Source organism: Ovis canadensis, chromosome 12 (assembly GCF_042477335.2).
Source record: "Ovis canadensis isolate MfBH-ARS-UI-01 breed Bighorn chromosome 12, ARS-UI_OviCan_v2, whole genome shotgun sequence".
Lineage (NCBI taxonomy): Eukaryota > Metazoa > Chordata > Mammalia > Artiodactyla > Bovidae > Ovis > Ovis canadensis.
The window spans coordinates 40745781-40769451 of NC_091256.1; the positions used below are offsets into that span (position 1 = coordinate 40745781).

General features: G+C 35.5%; 1 protein-coding gene across 12 annotated transcripts in view; it reads right to left on the minus strand.

The window, feature by feature from the left end:
* Window positions 1–23671, minus strand: part of CDC42BPA (CDC42 binding protein kinase alpha) — a 304528-nt gene that overhangs the window by 235142 nt on the left and 45715 nt on the right. For all 12 annotated transcript variants that reach the window (XM_069545455.2, XM_069545451.2, XM_069545454.2 and 9 more), the window contains exon 2: window positions 20190–20281. In XM_069545455.2, coding sequence (XP_069401556.1) covers window positions 20190–20281 — 92 coding nt within the window. The remainder of the gene's footprint in view (window positions 1–20189; window positions 20282–23671) is intronic.

The following is a 23671-nucleotide window of genomic DNA, read 5'->3' on the forward strand; positions in this document are numbered from 1 at the left end:
CTTAGTCTCTACGACTTCCGTAAATCCAGGATCCAGATCCAAGGATGTGGTAGGCCCTAGCCATGCTTTTTGGCCTGATGGTGCTACTCAGTTTTGCAAGCAGACCCTAGTTTTGCCCCTCTGCAGATGAACTGTTTAGGCTCCATAATGGGGATATGAGTTCAACAGGCTTTTTGAGCATTTCCTGGATAGACTCAAGCTGCCTTGGAGAGGATAGCTCGCTAAGAAAATAGATCTGTCAAAAAAAAATTGTGCTACCCACGAATAGTGGCTAAACTGCCTAAACACTAAAAGAGACATTAGCAGCAGAGGCCTGTGTTTCTTCCTGGGGCCCTGGGGTCACAGAAACCCCTTCTGATCATGTCTGTATTGACACAATAGGAATGCAAACAGAGATCCCTGTTGAAACTCTACTGTGAAGTATGGGGATGGCTATCTGGGGGCTTTCCCTTTGAAACCTAGAATTTCTGGACCAAGAAAGGTCTCTGGTAGCCTCTATGACTCCCATGTAGGCTGCAGGCCCTATTCTACCTACCAATGTGAGCACCATCTCAATGGCTCTCAGCCACCACATGATGAAAGTGAAGAGAGACTCCTGAGGGCAGAAAGACCTATGAACCTGGTCTACTCCTTCCTACAAAGACAACAAGCACCACAGCTGCAGTTTCCACAATGTTCTTGAAGATCACAGATGATATTTACAAGAATGGCCAGCCCATAGAGGTAACCTTCCCTGTGTATGCCAACTTTCAGCAGTCCCAGCCTAAAGTTCAACATGTCACCAATGAAATGAAGGGAAGTCACACCACCTGCCCCCTGGAGAATGCCACTCCCTAATGGCTGGCTATCAACCTCAGAAAACTGAACGCAGTGACAACTGTGTGTTCAAAGTCTCTGAGAAAAGGACTACTGTGAGATCAAATCAGAGATAGTGGACAGAATCTCATGCACTGATCAATACAGAAAAAAAGTTTAGCCTGCTGCAGCCTATCCAGCCATCCTCGCAGTTTTTGCTTTTAATATGGCAGGTTGGGTTACGGTGATTATGGGGATGGAAATTCTCTTTCTCAGTTAAGACTGAAGAGTTTAGACAGTGGCTATGAAAGACTTGGGACTTCCCAGGTGGCAGCTAGTGGTAAAGAACCCGCCTGCCAATGAGAAGACACAGGTTCAATCCGGGGTTGGGAAGATTCCCTGGAGGAGGAAATGGCACCCTACTCCATGACTCTTGCCCGGAAAATTCTATGGGCAGAGGAGCTTTGGTGGGCTTCAGGCCATGGGGCCACAGAGAGTTAGACACGACTGAGTGACTAAGCAGCGTGAAAGGCTAGACTAGGCCAATCCTGAGTACACGATTTGAGTTGATCCTTTCTGGATTAAACAGAGCTCTCCTACACAGAAAATAACTCCAAATCCTGGCTGCATCTCAGCCTCATCTCCTTACTGCTGACAAGGCAGAGCGCCCTTTAAATTTCCTAATAAGGACTTTCACAGAGACTAGTTCTACACAGAGCCTGCTGCCCTAAAGCCTGCTACAACCAACCTCCAACCCTTCCCCCACCAGAACATCCCCAGGGAGCAGAATTCACTGAAAACCTGAAGGGTTTAAATGGAATATAGAATTCCTAACAAGTATTTAAAACCCTATATATATTTACTACCTCATTCCAAGTAGTTATTTTCTAGGTTTGGAATAAGTTAGGAGAAATGGTACACAGCCCTTTAAGTGAAGAAAGCCATTTTTTCTTGGGAAAACTGTTGAACTTCCAGTGTTATATACCCTCTGTGTTCTGCAGCATGATTCTTTTTTCTTAACAGAAACTTTATTTGTAAAGTTTTTACGAAGACTTTATTTGTAAAGACTTCCCTGGTGGCTCAGATGGTAAAGCGTTTGCCTACAATGCAGGAGACCCCGGTTTGATCCCTGGGTCAGGAGGATCCCCTAGAGAAGAAAATGGCAACCTACTCCAGTACTCTTGCCTGGAAGATCCCATGGATGGAGGATCCTGGTAGGCTACAGACCATGGGGTTGCAAAGAGTCAGACACGACTGAGCGACTTCACGTCACTTCACTTGGGCTGATCATAGTATGAGCAATCTAACACTGGCTAGAACTGCTGTGCTCGTTGCAGAGTATACATTCTAACCAGTTCAGTTCAGTCATTCAGTCGTGTCCGAGTCTTTGTGACACCATGAACTGGAGCATGCCAGGCTTCCTTGTCCAGCACCACCTCCCAAACCTTGCTCAAAGTAATGTCAATCAAGTCGGTGATGCTATCCAACCATCTCATCCTCTGTTGTCCCCTTCTCCTCCTGCCTTCACTCTTGCCCAGCATCAGGGTCTTTTCTGATGTGTCAGTTCTTTGCATCAGGTAGCCAAAATATTAGAGCTTCAGCTTCAGCATCAGTCCTCCCATAGAGTATTTAGGACTGATTTCCTTTAGGATTGACTGGTTTGATCTCCTTGCAGTCCAAGGGACTCTCAAGAGTCTTCTCCAACACCACAGTTCAAAAGCATCAATTCTTCGGTGCTCAGCTTTCTTTATGGTCCAACTCTCACATCCATACATGACTACAGGAAAAACCACAGCGTTGACTAGATGGACCTTTGTTGGCAAAGTAATGTCTCTGCTTTTTAATATGCTGCCGAGGTTGGTCATAGCTTTTCTCCCAAGGAGCAAGCATCTTTTAATTTCATGGCTGCAGTCACCATCTGCAGTGATTTTAGAGCCCCCAAAATTAAAGTCTCTCACTGTTTCCATTGTTACCCCATCTATCTGCCATGAAGTGATGGGACCAGATGCCATGATCTTAGTTTTATGAAAGTTGAGTTTTGAATGTTGAGTTTCAGGCCAGCTTTTTCACCCTCCTCTTTCATTTTCATCAAGAAAGCAAAGTTTCTCTTTGCTTTCTGACACAAGAAAGGTGTCATCTGCATCTCTGAGGTTATTGATATTTCTCCTGGCAATCTTGACTGCAGCTTGTACTTCATCCAGCCTGGCATGTCACATGATGTATTCTGCAAAGAAGTTAAATAGGCAGGATGACGATATACAGCCTTGACACACTCCTTTCCCAATTTGGAACCAGTCCGTTTTTCCATGTCCGGTTCTAACTGTTGCTTCTTGACGTGCATACAAATTTCTCAGGAGGCAGGTCAGGTGGTCTGGTATTCCCGTCTCTTTAAGAATTTTCTGCAGTTTGTCATGATCTACACAGTCAAAGGCTTTATAGCATAGTCAATGAAGCAGAAGTAGATTTTTTTTCTGGAATTCTCTTGCTTTTTCTATGAGCCAATGGCTGTTGGCAATTTAATCACTTGTTCCTCTGCCTTTTCTAAATCCAGCTTGAACATCTGGAAGTTCTCAGCTGACAATAGAAATAGCTTCAAACAGTACTTCCCTGGTGGCACAGTGGATAAGAATCCACCTGCCAATGCAAGGGACACAGGTTTGAACCCTGGTGTGAGAAGATTCCACATGCCACGGAGCAACTAAGCCCACGCGCCAGAACAACTGAGCCTGCACTCTAGAGCCTGCTTGCAGCAATTACTGAAACCCACACACCTAGAGCCTGTGCTCCCCAACAAGAGAAGCTACCACAACGAGAAGCCCTTGCACCACAACAAAGAGCAGGCCCCGTTCGCCACAAGTAGATAAAGCCTGAGCAAAGCAATGAAGACCTGGGACAGCCAAAAATAAATAAACAAATAAAATTAGCCTTTAAAAAAGAAATGTGTGTGTACTTCCTCCCTCATTCATGTCCAACTCTTCGCGACCCTGAGGGAGTAGCCCACCAGGCTCCTCTGTCCCCGGGGTTTCTCCAGGCAAGAACACTGGAGTGGGTTGCCGAAACTTAAAACAAAACTAGGTGTTGCCCACTAGGTACAGATTTAACTGACCTGTAACCCCCTTGTGAAACTAGTTTGGGAGAAAACAGTTTCTACCATTTTTAAAAATCACTGCTCTGTCAAATATTTAAACACAGAACGGAATAACTATGTCATTAAAAAGTTCCACCCTCAAATAATAAATACTTTTAAGTCTTGATTTTTTTTACATGCTTAACTTGACAATTTCTGAGGAGAGTTAAAAGCTCTACAACTGTTGAAAGTTCTTATAGTTTATCAGTTGTTACTTTATACATTTTAAAGCTAATTTGTTAGATGAACATATATTCCATGATTATTATAGCTTCTTTCATTATTTTATAACATTTGTAATTGATTATAAGATACATAAAGAAAATAAAGGTAGAGTCCAACACAATTATAAAGTGAACAAAACAGAACTAAAACTAAGATCAAGAAACAGAACCCCGGGGCAAACTTTAATCCCTGATGCGTTCCACCTGCCCACAGTTTTTGCTTTCCCAGTAGAGATAACCATTACCCTGAAATATGTGATAAAAGCAAATCATATGCATTTTTTCCCTGTTGCCTCCTTCACTCAGTATACTGTCAAGAGTTCAGAAACAAGATTGTTCTAGCCTCACAGAAGGAACTGGGCAGTGGTCCCTCTTTTTCTATTATTTGAGGAAATTTAAATTTAGAATTGCTTCTTCCTTAAATGATTCACAGAACCTGCAAATTAATTCATCTCAATCTGGAAGAATTTTTTAGTGACTTTTAAAATAGATTACACACACACACTTCAAAAATCAAAACACCATAAAAAGGTTTCCAGTTTGAAGTATCACTCATACTTCTGCCTACCCCATTCCCTCTTGTCCCTTTAAAATGTTACTTTATGAAAACACAAGTATGAATCATAATATTTCTACCTCTTTTTAACAAAAGATAATATTCTAAATCCATTATCCTACCCCTGATTTTTTCACTTCACAACGTATCCTACAGATTTCTCCATAGAAGTATAGTGAACCTTTTCTTTACTGCAGCTACACAGCATTGCATAGGTGGACAGACCATAGCTTAGTCAACCCATTGATGGGTATTTTGTATTACATTTGTTTTACTTTTATACTTGAATATTTCATCCATTTGTACTTTCTCCTAATTTACGGTAAGAATTTTAACTGGATCCACAAATGGACTTTTCCAATTGGCTATCCAGTTGTCTCAAGACCATTTATTATGAATTCTACCTCTTTTGTAGTAATGGGAGGTCCTGTCTTTAGTAAATTTTAAATTCCTTTATGTAACTGACCCCATTTCTGGACTTCTTACTCATGCGTTATTTGTTGAGGCTTTATAACATGCTTCAAATATAAATGGGTCTGTCATCATTCTACTTTTTAAGAGTTCTTCTGATGATTCTTAATTATATTCCTAAACTTAGAGTCAGCCTAATAATTAGCATATATATTAGTTATTTAATCTATAATTAATTTAGAAAGAATTAACACTTTTAAGATGTGCATTTTTTTCTTCCAGTATCTTTCAACTGTGGTTGTTTATACATATGAAAACTCATGACTTCTGTATAATTATTATCTCTTTAATTTACAGTAGCTTTCAGTTATTATCTTGGGTTTCTAAGATATATAATAATACTGGCAAATTAGAATTTTAATACTTTCCAGTTCTTATATCTGATTATTATACTTTTTGGCAGAAACTATGTATATGTTTTTATGGGTCACTGCAACTCACTTCTGTTTGGCTCTAATTCTTGGCAATTTATTTGGTGCTACTCTCTGGCTTATGTACGAACATAAAAGAAGAAAGCAAGCAAAGTTATCAGCAAGAAGGAAACTGACATTGATGTTTCTGTGATAAATAAGAATACTGTGACACTTCTTCAAAGACACTAACTTCTTGGAATGGGGGAAAAAGATCCATAATACAGGGCAACCACTAAGAAAATAATACAGAGATGTGTGGTAAAAGAGTCAACAGAGAAATCATAAATAATAAATCACTAAAAAATGCTCAACTCAAAGGAAGGATCAATAGAATACTGATGAGACAAGGAGAAAACAAACAACAAATGACATAGCTAAATCTACTACATTTATAAATATATTAATTAAAAATAGTCTAAAGCAGGCTTCAGCAAACTGCGGCCTGAGGGTCAAATATGACACAACACTTGTTTTATAAATAAAACTGTCTTTGAACACAACCAAATCCATTCATTTGCAAACTGTCAAAGGCTACTTTCACACTACAGAGACAGAATAGAGTAGCTGCCACACAAACCATATGGTCTTTCTTCAAGATCTAAATATGTACGGTCTGGCACTTTACTGAAAAAGTCTGCAGACCATGGTCTAAACAGTGCAGAGATTATCATAGTGTATAAGGAAGGCAAAACCCAACTATATGGTATGCATGAGACATTCCCTTTAAATACAAATACAAAAAGAAAAAGGCTATATTTATGTAAAACAAATTAAGACTACAACACAAGGAATATCACCTTATCTAAAGTAAACATTTCATAATGCTAAAAGGGTTGGTATATCAGGAAGACATAAAAATTGAAAAAGTGTATACCCCCATTAAGAGTTCCAAAATGTATAAAATAAACAGTGATAAATTACAGGAGGAGGAACAGGCATACTCACAATTATATTTGGAGACTTTAATACCCCTCCCTCAAAAACACTGAACAAATTTCAACAAATTATGGAAGATCTAATGACAACATCAACCATCTTGACCCAACTGACATTTATAAAGACTAAAAGCAACAAATGTAGAATAAAAACTAATTCCAAGTACACATGGAGTGTTCATAAAGACAAGCCATATTCCAATCATACGGCAAATTTTATTAAACCTTAAAACTTTTGAAAAATTAAGAGTGTGATGTCTGATGATAAAATGAATTAAAGTCAATAACAGTAAGATAGTTTACAAAGTCCAAAAATTACCAAAGTAAATGATGCACATAATGACTCACCAAAGAAGACATCAACATTAAATAGTATTTTGATATGAATGACAGTGAAAATATAACATCAATATATACACCTAACTCTGCTTAGAGGGAAATTTATAGCTTTAATGCTTAAACTGGAATGGAAATAAATCAAAGATCTAAGTTTCTGTCTAGAGAAGCATAAAGAAGAGGAACAAATTAAATCCAGAGAAATTAAAAGGAAAGAAATAACAAAGATTTTTTAAATGCTTAAAAAAAACAAAAAAAAAAAGGTTTAAGGTAAAAAGAGGCAAGTGAGTGAAAGTCGCTCAGTTGTGTCCAACTCTTTGAGACCCCATGGACTGTTCAGTCCATGGAATTCTCCAGGCAAGAATACTGGAGTGCATAGCCGTTCCCTTCTCCAGGTCTCTAGCATTGCAGGTGGATTCTTTACCAGCTGAGCCACCAGGGAAGCCCAAAAAGAGACAAAAGTATAGACAATTCACAAAGCCGAAGTAGCTTTGTTCAATTATTAACAACATTGAAAAACTTCTACATGACTGATCAAGAGAAATAAAACATGAATTATAAATATATGCAGTAATAGAGAGAATATCATCTTGTATTCCACAGACATCAAGGAATAACAGATATTATGAACAACCTTATACATTCAAAAATTTAAAAGAATTATCCAAATTCTATGAAACACAAAACTTACTGACGGTGACAAAAGATGAAATAGAAAATCTTACTAACTTTGTAAGCATCAAGAAGTTAAATTAGTAGGATTAAATGCCCCAGAAAGAAATAGCCAAGTCCAGATGGCGTCACTGGTAAATATTAAAGAAAAATAAATACATAAATAAATAAACACATATTTTTTCTGAAAAGAGAAAACACTCCCCAATTCATAAGTCCAGCATAACCTGATGTCAATATTTGACATAGACATGATTTAAAACAAGAAAATTATAGGTCAACATTTGGCTCAGACAGTAAAGAATCTGCCTGCAATACAGAGGACCTGGGTTAGATTCCTGGGTTGGAAAGATCCCCTGGAGAAGGAAATAGTAACCCACTCCAATATTGTTGCCTGGAGAATTCCATGGACAAAGTAGCCCAGTGAGTTACAGACCATGGGGTTGCAAAGAGTTGGACACAACTGAGCAACTTTTACTTTCTTTCCCCTGAATATAAACATGGAAACAGTTAAGAAAATATCAAGGAACTGAATAAATCAATTATCTCAAAAGGACAGTAGTGAAAGTGAAAGTGGCTCAGTAGTGTCCTGGAGAAGTCCATGGACTTCTCCAGGCCAGAATACTGGAGTGGGTAGCTGTTCCCTTCTCCAGGGATCTTCCCAGCCCAGAGATCGAACCCAGGTCTCCCATGTTGCAGGTAGATTCTTTACTAGCTGAGGCACAGGGAAGCCACAAAGGACAGTAAGTCATGACCAAATGGAGTTTATCCTAGGGAGTAATTTAATATTTGAAAATCAATCTACATAACATCAAAGGCATAATTCATGAAAGAATTGATAAGCTGGGCTTCATTTAAAAACTTCTGCTCTGTGAAAGATACTGTCAAAAGCATGAGAAACATGCCTTGCGAAAAAACTATTTGCAAAAGATATCTGATGAAGGATTATCATCTAAAATGTAGCATAAAAAACTCTCTTAAAGTTCCACAATAAGAAAACAAACCATCCTGTTAAAAGATTAAAGACCTTAATATATGCTTTACCAAAGAAGATATACAGATGATAAATAAGCACATGAAAAGATGCTCAACATCCTCTAGGGAACTACAAATTAAAACAATAAGATGCCACTACACACCCATTAGAATGACCAAAATTCAAAATACTGACAGCTGCTAAATGATGGTGAGCATGTGGAGCAATAGGAACTCTCATTCACTGCTGGTGGGAATGCAAAATGGTACAACCACTTTGGTAGACTGTTTGGTGGTTTCTCACAAACTTAAATAATGCTCTTAAACATATGATTCAGCAATTCTGTTTCTTGGTATTTAGGCAAACGAATTGAAAGTTGATGTCCACATGACTGTTTATAGCAGTTTTGTTCATAATTACCAAAACTTGGTAAAAAACAAAGATGTCCTTCAGTAGGTGAAAGGATAAATAAGCAGTGGTACATTCAAACAAGGAAATATTCCCTGGTGCTAAAAAGGAGTCATCAAGCAATATATAGACACAAAGGAAACTTAAAATGACTATTATTACATGGAAGAAGCCAATCTGAAAAAGCTATATACCGTATAATTTCAAGTCAATGACATTTGGGAAAAGGCAAAAACTATGATGGCAGGAAAAAGATCAGTGGTGATCAGAGGTTAGGAGAGGGAAGGGATGGATAGGCAGAGCACAGAGGATTTTTAAGGCAGTGAAAAACTATTACGTATTATACTAAAATGCGGGATAAATGTAACTATACATTTTTCTAATGTATAACACCAAGAGTGAAGTCTAATGTAAACTATAGACTACACCTTATGATATGTCAATGTAGATTCAACAGTTACAATAAATGTATCATTCTTGCGTGGTAGGCTTGTGTCCAAGGGAAAGGGGTATACAAAAATTCTTTGTACTTTGTGCTCAATCTTGCCATGGACCTAAAACTACTCTAAAATAACAAAGCCTATTTTAAAAATCCATCAAATTAATCCACCAAATTAACAGAATAAAAGAGTAAATCCGCATGACTACTAAATCCTCAGAAAACTAATAATAGAAGTTAATTTCTTTAATCAGATAAAGGGTACCTACAAAAACACATACAATTAATATCATACTTACTTGTCAAACACTAAATCCTATCTCCTTAAATTCAGGAATAAAGTAAGAACATGTACCCTCAAGATACCCATTCAATGTTTCATTAGAGGTCCGAATTAGTAAAGTAAGTCAAAATAGAGAAACAGAACACAAACTTTAGAAAGTGAAAAGGATACTATTCCTATTCTCAGATAATATGGCTCTTTGCAGGGAACAACTAAGAAAGTAACAACCAAAAAAACCAAGACTATTTAAAAAATAATCAATGAATTTAGAAAATAAAGTCAGATAAAAAATGAAAATAAAGTCAGATAAAAAATGCTCTTACACACTAACAGCATACTATGTGAAATATAAATTTTTAAATATCATTTACATTAGCATCAAAAAACATAAAAATTTTAGCAATAAATTTAACAAATTATGAACAAGATCTATACACTAAAATTACAAAATACTCTTTAAAAAAGTTAAAAGACAAAGAAAATTGCCATGTTCATGGACTAACTAGTAGCCTCAAGATTAAGATGTCAGTCTTCCCAATATTAATCTACAAATTGAATGTAAACTCAATTTCAATACCAGTAAGTTTTTATGGAAACTGACATACTGATTTCTAAAATTTATATAATAATGGAGAAGTCCTCAGTTAAAACAAACACTCAACTCTACAGTATAAACCTACAAATCAAGATTGTGTGGTACTGACATAAGGATAGAAAAAGATATTGATGAAGTAGAACAAAAGAGGAAAAACAGATCAACATTCGTATGGTCAACTGACGTTTTTGACAAAGGTAATGAAGTAATTCAAAAGAGGAGAAGCAGCCTTTTCAACAAATGGTGCTGAAACTGCCATGTGCCATGTGGATAGCCACAGGGAAAAAAATTAACCTCGATCCTTATCTCATATCAGACATGAATTAATCTGAAATGAATCACCAATCTAAACATAAGAGCTAAAACTACAACAGTTTTAGGGAAAGACATAAGTAAATATCTCTGTGAACTGGATATAAATAAGGATTTATTACAAAGAACACAGGAAAAAAATAACCATTAAGGGAAAAAATTGATAAAATTAAACCTAACTTCTGCTCATCAAAAGACATTTTTAATTTCCCCTAAAGTCAGGAACAAGACAAGGGTGTCCACTTTCACCGCTACTATTCAACATAGTTCTGGAAGTTTTGGCCACAGCAATCAGAGCAGAAAAAGAAATAAAAGGAATCCAAATTGGAAAAGAAGACGTAAAACTCTCCCTGTTTGCAGATGACATGATCCTCTACATGGAAAACCCTAAAGACTCCACCAGAAAATTACTAGAGCTCATCAATGAATATAGTAAAGTTGCAGGATATAAAATCAACACACAGAAATCCCTTGCATTCCTATACACGAATAATGAGAAAGTAGAAAAAGAAATTAAGGAAACAATTCCATTCACCATTGCAACGAAAAGAATAAAATACTTAGGAATATATCTACCTAAAGAAACTAAAGACCTATATATAGAAAACTATAAAACACTGATGAAAGAAATCAAAGAGGACACTAATAGATGGAGAAATATACCATGTTCATGGATTGGAAGAATCAATATAGTGAAAATGAGTATACTACCCAAAGCAATTTACAAATTCAATGCAATCCCTATCAAGCTACCAGCCACATTTTTCACAGAACTAGAACAAATAATTTCAAGCTTTGTATGGAAATACAAAAAACCTCGAATAGCCAAAGCAATCTTGAGAAAGAAGAATGGAACTGGAGGAATCAACTTGCCTGACTTCAGGCTCTACTACAAAGCCACAGTCATCAAGACAGTATGGTACTGGCACAAAGACAGACATATAGATCAATGGAACAAAATAGAAAGCCCAGAGATAAATCCACACACATATGGACACCTTATCTTTGACAAAGGAGGCAAGAATATACAATGGAGTAAAGACAATCTCTTTAACAAGTGGTGCTGGGAAAACTGGTCAACCACTTGTAAAAGAATGAAACTAGATCACTTTCTAACACCGCACACAAAAATAAACTCAAAATGGATTAAAGATCTAAATGTAAGATCAGAAACTATAAAACTCCTAGAGGAGAACATAGGCAAAACACTCTCAGACATAAATCACAGCAGGATCCTCTATGATCCACCTCCCAGAATTCTGGAAATAAAAGCAAAAATAAACAAATGGGATCTAATTAAAATTAAAAGCTTCTGCACAACAAAGGAAAATATAAGCAAGGTGAAAAGACAGCCATCTGAATGGGAGAAAATAATAGCAAATGAAGCAACTGACAAACAACTAATCTCAAAAATATACAAGCAACTTATGCAGCTCAACTCCAGAAAAATAAACGACCCAATCAAAAAATGGGCCAAAGAACTAAATAGACATTTCTCCAAAGAAGACATACGGATGGCTAACAAACACATGAAAAGATGCTCAACATCACTCATTATTAGAGAAATGCAAATCAAAACCACAATGAGGTACCACTTCACACCAGTCAGAATGGCTGCGATCCAAAAATCTGCAAGCAATAAATGCTGGAGAGGGTGTGGAGAAAAGGGAACCCTCCTACACTGTTGGTGGGAATGCAAACTAGTACAGCCACTATGGAGAACAGTGTGGAGATTCCTTAAAAAATTGCAAATAGAACTACCTTATGACCCAGCAATCCCACTTCTGGGCATACACACCGAGGAAACCAGAATTGAAAGAGACACATGTACCCCAATGTTCATCGCAGCACTGTTTATAATAGCCAGGACATGGAAACAACCTAGATGTCCATCAGCAGATGAATGGATAAGAAAGCTGTGGTACATATACACAATGGAGTATTACTCAGCCGTTAAAAAGAATTCATTTGAATCAGTTCTGATGAGATGGATGAAACTGGAGCCGATTATACAGAGTGAAGTAAGCCAGAAAGAAAAACACCAATACAGTATACTAACACATATATATGGAATTTAGGAAGATGGCAATGATGACCCTGTATGCAAGACAGGGAAAGAGACACAGATGTGTATAATGGACTTTTGGACTCAGAGGGAGAGGGAGAGGGTGGGATGATTTGGGAGAATGACATTCTAACATGTATACTATCATGTGAATTGAATCGCCAGTCTATGTCTGACGCAGGATGCAGCATGCTTGGGGCTGGTGCATGGGGATGACCCAGAAAGATGTTCTGGGGAGGGAGGTGGGAGGGGGGTTCATGTTTGGGAATGCATGTAAGAATTAAAGATTTTAAAATTTAAAAAACAAAAAAACTAAAAATTAAAAAAAAAGAAAAAAAAATCTAGTTGTAGATGTTATGGAAGGCTTTTCATAGGAGGTGAAGTGCAAAGTGAGATGTGATGGACAAATAGAAATTCTCATTTTAAAAAATACGAAAACTGACTTAGAAAGTTTAAGCCATCTGCCCTAGCACAGAAAACAAAGAGGAAGCCAACTCATGTCTGGCTCTAAGGGCAAAATAACATAAATGTTTCTAATGGGCGTTGACCTATTTATATGCCTAATGTATTTTGAATTTTTTATTGAATTATGTATTCAATTATTTATTGAACTGTATTTGTGAAAAATTGGATTTCATACTCTCTGCTTAAGTAGGCTAGGAAGTGGATTTTTTTTTTTCATTTTCTTACTAAAACTCACTCAAATACAGACTTCTCAAATAATTTCAAGGTACTTTGCCTTGCCATAAGGGGCATATAAACAAATTCTATGATGCTTCTGTGTTCTAGACTCATCGTCTGGTGGAGAAGGCTGTGACAAGGATGAGAACAGAATTTCTCAAACTGTGAGATAAGGGAGTAAGAAATTCCTTCTGGTTTTGTTTAGAGAATATGATTAAAAGACTTGGATAGACCTAAAGAGGTATAATATTTGAGTAAGGACTTAAAGTTGAAGACAGGGGAAGGGACCAACCTTATAAACAAGCCTTCATGTAATATGATATCATAGTGTGATGCTACGTTTTGATATGCCACTTTATGATAATGAAGTGTTATGACTGCTGTTGTCTTTTTCTTTCTCCTGATTATTAATTATATATCCCAACATCCATTTTTCTATCAGCCAACTCATATAAATGCTTACCTGGTTTAGTCTTTAAAAAAAAAAAAAAAGAAAATTAACAGGAAATTTATCCAGCCTTTGAGAAAATACTGACAAAATATTTATCTGACAAAAGACATCTATAAATATAAAATATAAAGAATTCTTACAACTTAATGACACAAATACTTCATTTTTTTCACTGAACAAAATATCTGAACATATACTTCACAAAGGAAGATATAACACAAAAATTCATCATTCTGTTTTCATATAACACAAATCCACATAACAATGCGATTTAGCCATAAGACACTATTATACATCCATTAGAATGACTAAAATTTAAAAGACCCAGAAGAAAAAAAATACTGGTGAGAACACAGAACTGATAGGAATACAAAATGGTATAACCCTATTAGAAAAAAAAAATGTAGTTTCTTTTCAATTTAAATATGCATCTACTACTTAGCAGTTCCAATCCATTACTTATCCAAGAAAAATGAACACATAGTTCCGTAAAACTTGTACACAAATATTCACTTCAGTTTTAATCCTAACAAGCAAAAATGAGAAACCATGCAATTGTTTATCAATAGAAGAATAAACTATGGTATACTAAAAAAGCAGTGTACTAATCAGCAATAAAAAGTATTACTACATTTGATCACAAGAATGAATCTCACAGACATTATTCTGAGCAAAGGAAGCCAGACACAAAAGATTATGTATGGTATGATTTTCATTTACATGAAATTTTCAAGTGGTCAACACTAATCCATGGTTAAAATACAGAACAGTGGTTGCCACTTGACAGAAGTTACGGGAAACTAACAGGAAAGGGAACTTCTTAGAGTGACAGAAACATTCTGTATCTTGAGAAAGGTGAATCCATTTGTCAAAACTCATAGAATTGTACATAATACAACTAGTGTATTTCAACATATATAAAATTTACCTCCAAAGATATAAACAAACAACCAAAAGAAACTGCACTCCCAGTCTAGATGGCTTCACCAATGAATACTTTCAAACATATAAAGAAACAGCAATAACCTTAAACAAACTCAGAAAATTGATAATATGTGAATAACTCCCAACTTGTCTTAAGAGATATGCATAACATTTTTTAAATATAAGGAAATTAAAAGATAGATAAATTAAAGGCCAATCTTTTTCATGCACATAACAAAAAATGGTAAACAAAATATTAGTAAATCAAAACCAACAATATACTAAAAGAATACATCAGAAACAACCAGATTTATATAGCAATCCACTATTGGTATATTTAAAAATTAATCAATATTACTTCCACATTAACCAGATATAGAAGTTAAATCATGTAATCAAAACAGATATAGAAAACCTTTGGACAAAAGTTAATTCTGATGCATGATAAAAGCTCTCAGCAGACTAGGACTGCAAGGAAAACCTCCTTCACCTAAAAAAGAGTACATCCTTAACCTAAAAAGAGTAACAATTAAAAAAAAAAAAGCTGTAGCAAACTTCGTACTTACCCCTGAATCACAAACCACACAAAAATTTGTTTTCAAAAACTGAATTCAATGTTTTAAGCAAAAAACTTCTCTATTGCAATAATATGGAAAAAGAAATAAAAGGAAAAATGAAAGAACGAAAAAAGCTGTCATTATTTGGAAATGGTATGTCTATGCACATGAAATTTTTTTTTAATTTATAAATACACTAGACTTAGTTAATACATCAAGATATTTAAATACAAGATCAATACACAAAAGTTAATTGTATTTCTAGTCTAGCAGCAGTTATAGGCTCATCAATAAACATCAGACCCAAAAATAAATTTAATGAAACCATGAACAAAAATTCTACATTGAAAACTACTAAAAATTAATAAAAGTGGTGAAAGTGAAAGTAAACTCACTCAGTCGTGTCCGACTCTTTGTGACCCCATGGACTGTACCCTACCAGACATGGGATTCTCCAGGCAAGAATACTGGAGTGGGTTGCCATTTCCTTCTCCAGGGGATCTTCCTGATCCAGGGATTGAACCCGGGTTTCCCGCATGGCAGGCAGATGCTTTATCCTCTGAGCCACCAGGGAACTTAAAAATTAATAAAAGTAGCACACATAACACCTGACCAACAGAAGTTCCTTTGCAATCAAATGTAGAAAAGTAGTCTTTAAATAAATGATGACATGAAATCCACAAAGAATAAAATGAACCTTGACTATATCTCACAAAACACAAAATAATACCAGATGGATCACAGACATAAATGAAAAAAGATTTTTTATAGATTATATAACAGGAAACATCTTCATGACTTTCAGGGTAGAAAAAATTTAACAAATACAAAAAAACACTAAAAATAAAGAAAAGCTTAATTAAATGCATTTCACCAAAATTAAAATCTTCTCTTCAATAAAAGATCTATACAGAGAAAAGTCAAGCCACAGACAGGAAGAGATTTTAATACATGAGCATGCGTGCACACACATGTGCACACACACACACACACCTCTAACAAAGAACTTGTATCCAGAATATACCAATAAGTCACCTGTTCCCACTCCCCCAGGCCCCAAATGTGGACTTTACAAAAAAGGGTGTCCAAGTTACATGAAGTGATATGAAAATGGGCTCAACTTTAAATGTTATCAGGAAATATGAAATCACAATCAATACCACTACTCATGCACCAAAAAAATGTCTAAAGTCTAAAAATTGACCCAACTGCTGGTGAGGTTGTGAAGCAACTGGGACCTTCACACATTGTTAGCAGGAATATAATCTGACCTAACCAACCGGGATATTATTTGGCACTACCAACTAAATCTAAATATGCCTACCATATGACCGAAATTCTACTAGGGTTATGGCAAACAGAGATGAATGCTTCTGTCTCCCAAAAGACATGTATATGAACGTCCATAACAACATTATTTACAACAGTCAAAAATAAATTTGAGTAGTGGTAGTATATTCATACAGAGGAATATTGTGGATCAATAAAAAACAAAAGTGAATTATACAAGCATAATACTGAGCAAAAGAAGCCAGAAACAAAAGAAATATATATATATAATTCCACTAGTACAGCATTCAAAAACAGGCAAAATAAATCTATAATTATAGAAGTCAGAATAGATGGTTACTGAGAAGGTGGTTATTCACAGAGAGGCGGGCAATAGAAGGCTATTTTGATCAACATAAAGGTTACAGAAGTTCATGCAAATGTACAGATTCACTGAGCTAAGTATGTATATGGATGTGAGAGTTGGACTGTGAAGAAGGCTGAATGCCGAAGAATCAATGCTTTGGAACTGTGGTGTTGAAGACTCTTGAGAGTCCCTTGGACTATAAGGAGATCCAACCAGTCCATCCTAAAGGAGATCAGTCCAGGGTGTTCATTGAAAGGACTGATGCTGAAGCTGAAACTCCAATACTTTGGCCACCTCATGCAAAGAGTTGACTCATTGGAAAAGACCCTGATGCTGGGAGGGATTGGGGGCAGGAGAAGGGGACGACAGAGGATGAGATGGCTGGATGGCATCACCAACTCGATGGACTTGAGTTTGGGTAAACTCCGGGAGTTGGTGATGGACAGGGAGGCCTGGCGTGCTGTGGTTCATGGGGTTGCAAAGAGTCGGACACGACTGAGCAACTGAACTGAACTGAAGTATGTATATTAACACAATTTTGTTAATACCTCAAAATAAATGTATTTTTCAGACCAAAAAAGGCAGATCTGGCAGACCTGGCAAAGTATTACTAAAGGACACTTCTAAGTCAAAAGGAAAAGCCTATCAAAGAGAAATATACCAATGTAAATATATATGTGAACGTGAAGAGTAAAAAACTGTAAATACACAGGTAAATCTAAAATGAAGAGGGATAGTATAATCATATCTTTTGGGGTTTCAAATATATTCAGAGCTAAAAGACAATAATGACAAAAAAAAAAGGAAATGGCAAAATAATGGATTGGCCAAAAGCTCATTCAGGTTTTTTTGTGAGATGTTCTGGAAAAACCCAAACAAACTTTTGGCCACTCAGTACAAATTTACTAAGAATAGAAGAAGCAATCTCAGGAAACCAATAAAAGAAGGTGCATCTAAGAAATAATAGAAGGGGGAAAGACAAATTTAAAATACTCAGTTAATCCAAGAATTGAGAGAAAGATAATACTAAATGTGCAAGACAAATAGAAAACAAATAAAAATAATGTGATTATATTTAAATGCCAACTGACTATACTCCAATTAAAGATAAGAAATTTATCAGACTGAATTTAAAACCCAAAACTATATTCTATTAAATGGTAAACATGCAAAGTTATAGAAAACTGAAACTAAAAGGGTGGAATAAGATATTTCATGCAGAAGACTAATAATAAGAGCTGGAATCATTCAACTAATCTCAGATGAAGTAAAGGTGAACTTTATTACTTAGAGATAACAGGCATCATCACATCCTGATAAAAGAGTTAATAACTAGGGAGATATAATAACGTTATATCTGCTATCGGTAAAAACTGAAAGAAATAAAATAAAAAAGAAATAAGCAAATCCTCTCTCAGGAAATGAAGCAACAAGCAGGAAAAACACTCAGGATATGGGAGATTTAAACAAGATTAGTATCTTTCACCTAACTGATATTTACAGAACACCATACAGCAAATTTCAAAGATGGGAAAGCATACAGTGCATACTCCCTGACTGCTCTAGAATTAAATTATCACTCAGAAGCAGAAGCATAACTAAAAATGCACCAAGCAGAGACTGAGAAATAAACTTCTAAAATCAAAGATGAAAAAGATCCACTAGAGAAATCTAAAATCACATTGGAAATTACACTGTATTTAAGGAAAACTATAATGAAAATATGACACACCAAAGCTTGGCTATAGCTAAAGCTGCATAGAGGACAAAGTATAGAAAAGAGCTAGAAATCAGTGCTCTGTCTCCACAAGTTAGGAAAAGAACAGCAAGTTAAAACCAAAGACAGAGAATATTTTAAGAGCAAAAACGAATGAAACAGAAAACAAATCTAGTATAGGAAAATTGAAAGGGCAAAAGTTAATTCACTGAAAAAAATAACAGAATTGATCAACCTCAAAGCATAACAAACAAAAAAAATGAGGAGTAAATGACCAATACAGCAATAAATTTGAAAAATTAGGTGACGTGGATGAACCTAGCAAAACTGACACACCTGTGCAGAAAATCCACATAGTCCAATTTCAATTGTTAAAAATAAATATAAAATTTAAAATTCTCTCTCTAGGAGGCTCAAATGCAATGTGGGAGACCTGGGTTCAATTCCTGGGTTGGGAGGATCCCCTGGAGAAGGAAATGGACCAGTGAAATCTTCTAAGCATTTAAGGAAGAAATAATAATCTTCTCAAACTCTTCTAGAGAACAATAAAAGAGGAGACACCTCCCTCTTTTTATGAGGCCAGTATAACCAAGATACCAAAATCTGATCAGGATGTGGTAAGGAGGAAAATGTTAGGCCAATTCCTGTTAAAGATCCAAAACACACACACAAATAGTAAACCAAGTCCAACAGTAAATTAAAAGGATAACCTATCTCAAAAAAGCTGGCTTATTTTAGAAATGCAAAGTTAGTTTCACATTTGAAAATAAATCGGTGTAACTCAACTAATTAAGGAGAAAAGCCATGTCTCAAAAGATGCTAATAAAGCATTGATTAAAATCCAACACAATTCATGATTTTAAAAGTACAATTAGCTACGTTGCTGAATATGAAGTCAATACACAAAATTCAGTTGTAGTTCTAACTACTAGTAAAAACAATTAGAAAATAAAACTTAACAAACAATCTAATTAAGACAGCATGAAGAATATAACATACCTAGGAATAAATCTGCTGAAAAATGCATAAATTATCTCTACTGAATGAAAACTACAAATAATTCATGGGTTAAATTTATAAGGCCCTAAATAAATGAAGGAACATACTATGTTCATGGATTGGTTGAATCAATATTATTAAGATGTAAATTAACTTCAAAGTAATCTCTAGTTAAGTGCAATCCTCATCAAAATTCCAGATATGTGAGTGCTGAGTATAGATGTGGGAGTAAGTACAAACTGAAACATTTATTCCAAATTATATGAAAATATAAAGGGTTAACAAGAGAGGCAAAGAGAGAAGTTATAGTAAATATACTACCAGATATTAAGACTTCTCAAACTAAAGGTAATTTAAGGCAGTGTACTATTGACACAGGAGAGACAAATATACAAACAGAAGAGTCCACATACTCAAACTTCAATAACATATAAAAAATAGAAATATACTGGGAAAAAATCCAGGCAGAAAGATTTCATTCAAAATTTTAATCATTTCTGATCAATAATATCAATTACAAAAGCAAGTAAATAATATTTTAGTTAAGTACTTTCAAAGACTGTATAAAATAGCTTGCAAAACAAGTATCAGATCTCTATAAAATCTTTATCTCTTACCTCTCCAAAAGCCCCTCGACCAATCACCTTTAATATTTCAAAGTCTTCTCTATGTAATCGCATCTGTTTCACTTTAGAAGTAAATGGTTTAGCTGAAACAAAAACATAACATCAATTATTGAAATGTGATACAAATTAGATACAAACAGTATTTCTTAAACATTATGATTAATAGTCCCATGAAACTATACTGCAAAGAAATAGTTTTAATTTCCATGTTTCATTGATTTCTTACATATGAATTATATTTTTGGTGGAAAACATATTTTTAAAAGCCAAATAACATAAAATAATGCAAAGTAGCAGTGACATACAAATGAGATCATTATATTCTTATGTTAAACATTCCATGTATTCTAACTCAATGCTAGATATATATTTTAACACAAAGATCCAAGGAGTAAAAGGAAGTATGTTGGCACCAGAGAGATTCAGCAGTTCCCACACAGTAAATTAAAATTTCTGCCACGTTCATTCATTTATTTCTTCTTTTAACATGCCTTTAGCAAGAGCTGATATTATACAAAGCATGGTGACAATTACTGGAGTTTTAAACAAATATAATTACAATAGGGTACCTTCATTCAAGAACTTCGCAGTCTTTCTGAAAGACTGTTTACACAGTATGTAAACACATAACACAATAATGTGATCAAAGTTTCTAACAGAGATAGACACAAAGCGCTTCAGGGGCAGTGAGAATGGAACCCTAATTCTCTTATGTGAACACTAATGAGGGAGTAAGTTTGGACCCGGGCCTTGAGGACTAAGTAAACTTTGCTACTTTACCTGTTTGCACTGTAGATATTCCCAGCAAAGTGAAAGTGAAGTCACTCAGTTGTGTCCAACCCTTTGAGACCCCATGGACTGTAGCCTGCCAGGCTTCTCTGTCCATGGGATTCTCCAGGCAAGAAAACTGGAGTGGGTTACCATTTCCTTCTCCAGGGGATCTTCCCAACCCAGGAATTGAACCCAGGTCTCCCACATTGCAGGCAGATGCTTTACCCTCTGAGCCGCCAGGGAAGCCCCATTCCCAGGAAAGGGAGAGATATTTGCATATTAAGGGAAACAAGAAAGTGAAATTTGGGTGATAATGGTAAATAATTAATTGCTATAATAGAATTGTAACAATAAAAAAGAAATCAGGGCTAGAAAACGGAAAATGGAAATGGCCTTGGATGCCATGCAAGAAACTTAAACATTATTAACTATAAAGAGTATACTGAAATTTAAAAAAAATTATAAAATAAATTATACGTTCTGCTGTCTCTGAGAGAAATTTAGACCTTTCACCTTTCCTCCCCTGATGTCGCTCCTTATTCTCACACAAAAAGTAGTTAATGATTAAAAGGTCTTTATATATGGGTACAGCTCTCTTCTCCTTCCTACCATGGACCAGAATGTAGAAGATTAAAGGTATGTATTTAAGCTCTAGAAGAGTGAAAGAAACACAGAATGCCTTACCACTTGTTTTGGTCTAAGATATTTAGCCCTAACTAGTTTAGAAAAGAGGGGTATTCCACATTGCAGAACACAGTCTATGAGAGATTTCTGCATTGGTTTAGAAGTTTCTGCAGTGGTTTAGATTTCTGCTTTAGATTGTCAGGAAAGGAAATACAGATTGAATCTCTATTTGGAATTCACATAACAGAAAAGATGAAGATCAAATAAACAGATCAAATCTGAATGAAGGTATAAAGGATCTCATATTGTGAGAGAGAGATGTAAAGCCAAGCAGTTAACATTTCAATAAAATAACCAAGACATCTTAGTCTTGAACAAACTGGACTGGACAAACGGTGAGACTGTGAAATCACTCAGGGTCCTAATAGAAATAAATTATTCCAATCTGAGGATAGTTTATTTACAAATAGATTATTTACAAAGAATGGCACCCCACTCCAGTACTCTTGCCTGGGAAATCCCATGGACAAAGGAGCCTGGTAGGCTACAGTCCATGGGGTCACAAAGAGTCAGACACGACTGAGCGACTTCGCTTTCACTTTTCACTTTCATGCACTGGAGAAGGAAATGGCAACCCACTCCAGTGTTCTTGCCTGGAGAATCCCAGGGACAGGGGAGCCTGGTGGGCTGCCGTCTATGGGGTCGCACAGAGTCGGACACGACTGGTGCGACTTAGCAGCAGCAACAGCAGGTGGGTTATAAGCCATGGCAAGAAATAGTGCAATAATCTTGAGACCAGTGTCCTTCTCTTTCCCTGCTTCTACACAAGTGTATCGGAAATACTTGGCTAAAATTGGTACACATAGAATGTGTAAATTAAAAATAAAGACCTGGAGCCAGCCAGGGGAGACTAGTATTACTCTAGTTGTCAGCTAGAGCTGGAAAATATCACAACACAGCTTACACTACATTGAACAGTTCTTTGTTTCTTCTACTTCTCTTTATAACCCTGTCCCCCTCAAGATTTCCAAATATCTTAATCCAAGCAGAGGATACGTTCTATACCTCTGTTTCATTCTGACCCTAAATCCAAAGACAGCAAATTCAACACAGACAACTATGGCTAAAGAATAATTCTATATATGCCTTCCTCTGGGTAGCATTATCTAAAAGGTTAGAAATCCAAGTATTTCAATCCTCTAAAACACCATCATAAAACAGGAAAACTTTTTTTAAAAACTAAAGTATCTGAAATACAATTCAGATAAGCAAATGGTTGCTGAAACAATCTTTAGCAAAGGTACAAAGAGTAACAATATGTCAAAAAATAAATGATATTATCTTTCCATGCAACAGTATACATTCTGCAAGCACCAAGCAAATGAGTAGTTAAATCATGTATGATTATGGATTCAGTCAGATATCCACATTTTATGGCACCTTGTAGTATTATTAACAACATGAATTAAAAGAATAATTCTGTCCATTCTTTATCTCCTGGAAACTGCTAGCAAAAATATCATTTCTTTAACACAACAAAACGATTCTATTTACAGACATTCAAAAATGAGTTTCACAAATTTCTTCAGAAGTCTCACAGTTTACCAATATTTATTCACTCAAAAGTATCTCTGAATATTCACTATAGGCCAAGCATTTTATAAGATGTAAGAGGTAGAAAGATAAATAAAATAGTGCTTTGTTCTCAAGTAAACAAACTATGCAATAAGTGTTACTCTCCCAATTTTTCAGTGTTGAATGCAAATGGCTAATAAAGAGAAAATTATGTACATAATACAAGAATTAGAGAAATGCAAATAAACTTAGTAATATTCTATTATTTAACAACCAAATATGCCAAAAATAAAAGAATCTGAAACCACCAAGATTTTCCAGAGTGTGACTAACAGGTATTTTCATACATAACTGGTAGGACTGTTAATTACAACCTCTGCGGACAAGATTTTGTTTTCTTTTCTATTCTCTTAACATGGCATTTTACTTTAAAAGATTTTAGAAGTTGATACATCTTTGTACAGTTTGAGATAAATCTGCCTTGCTTATAATGTATTTTTTAT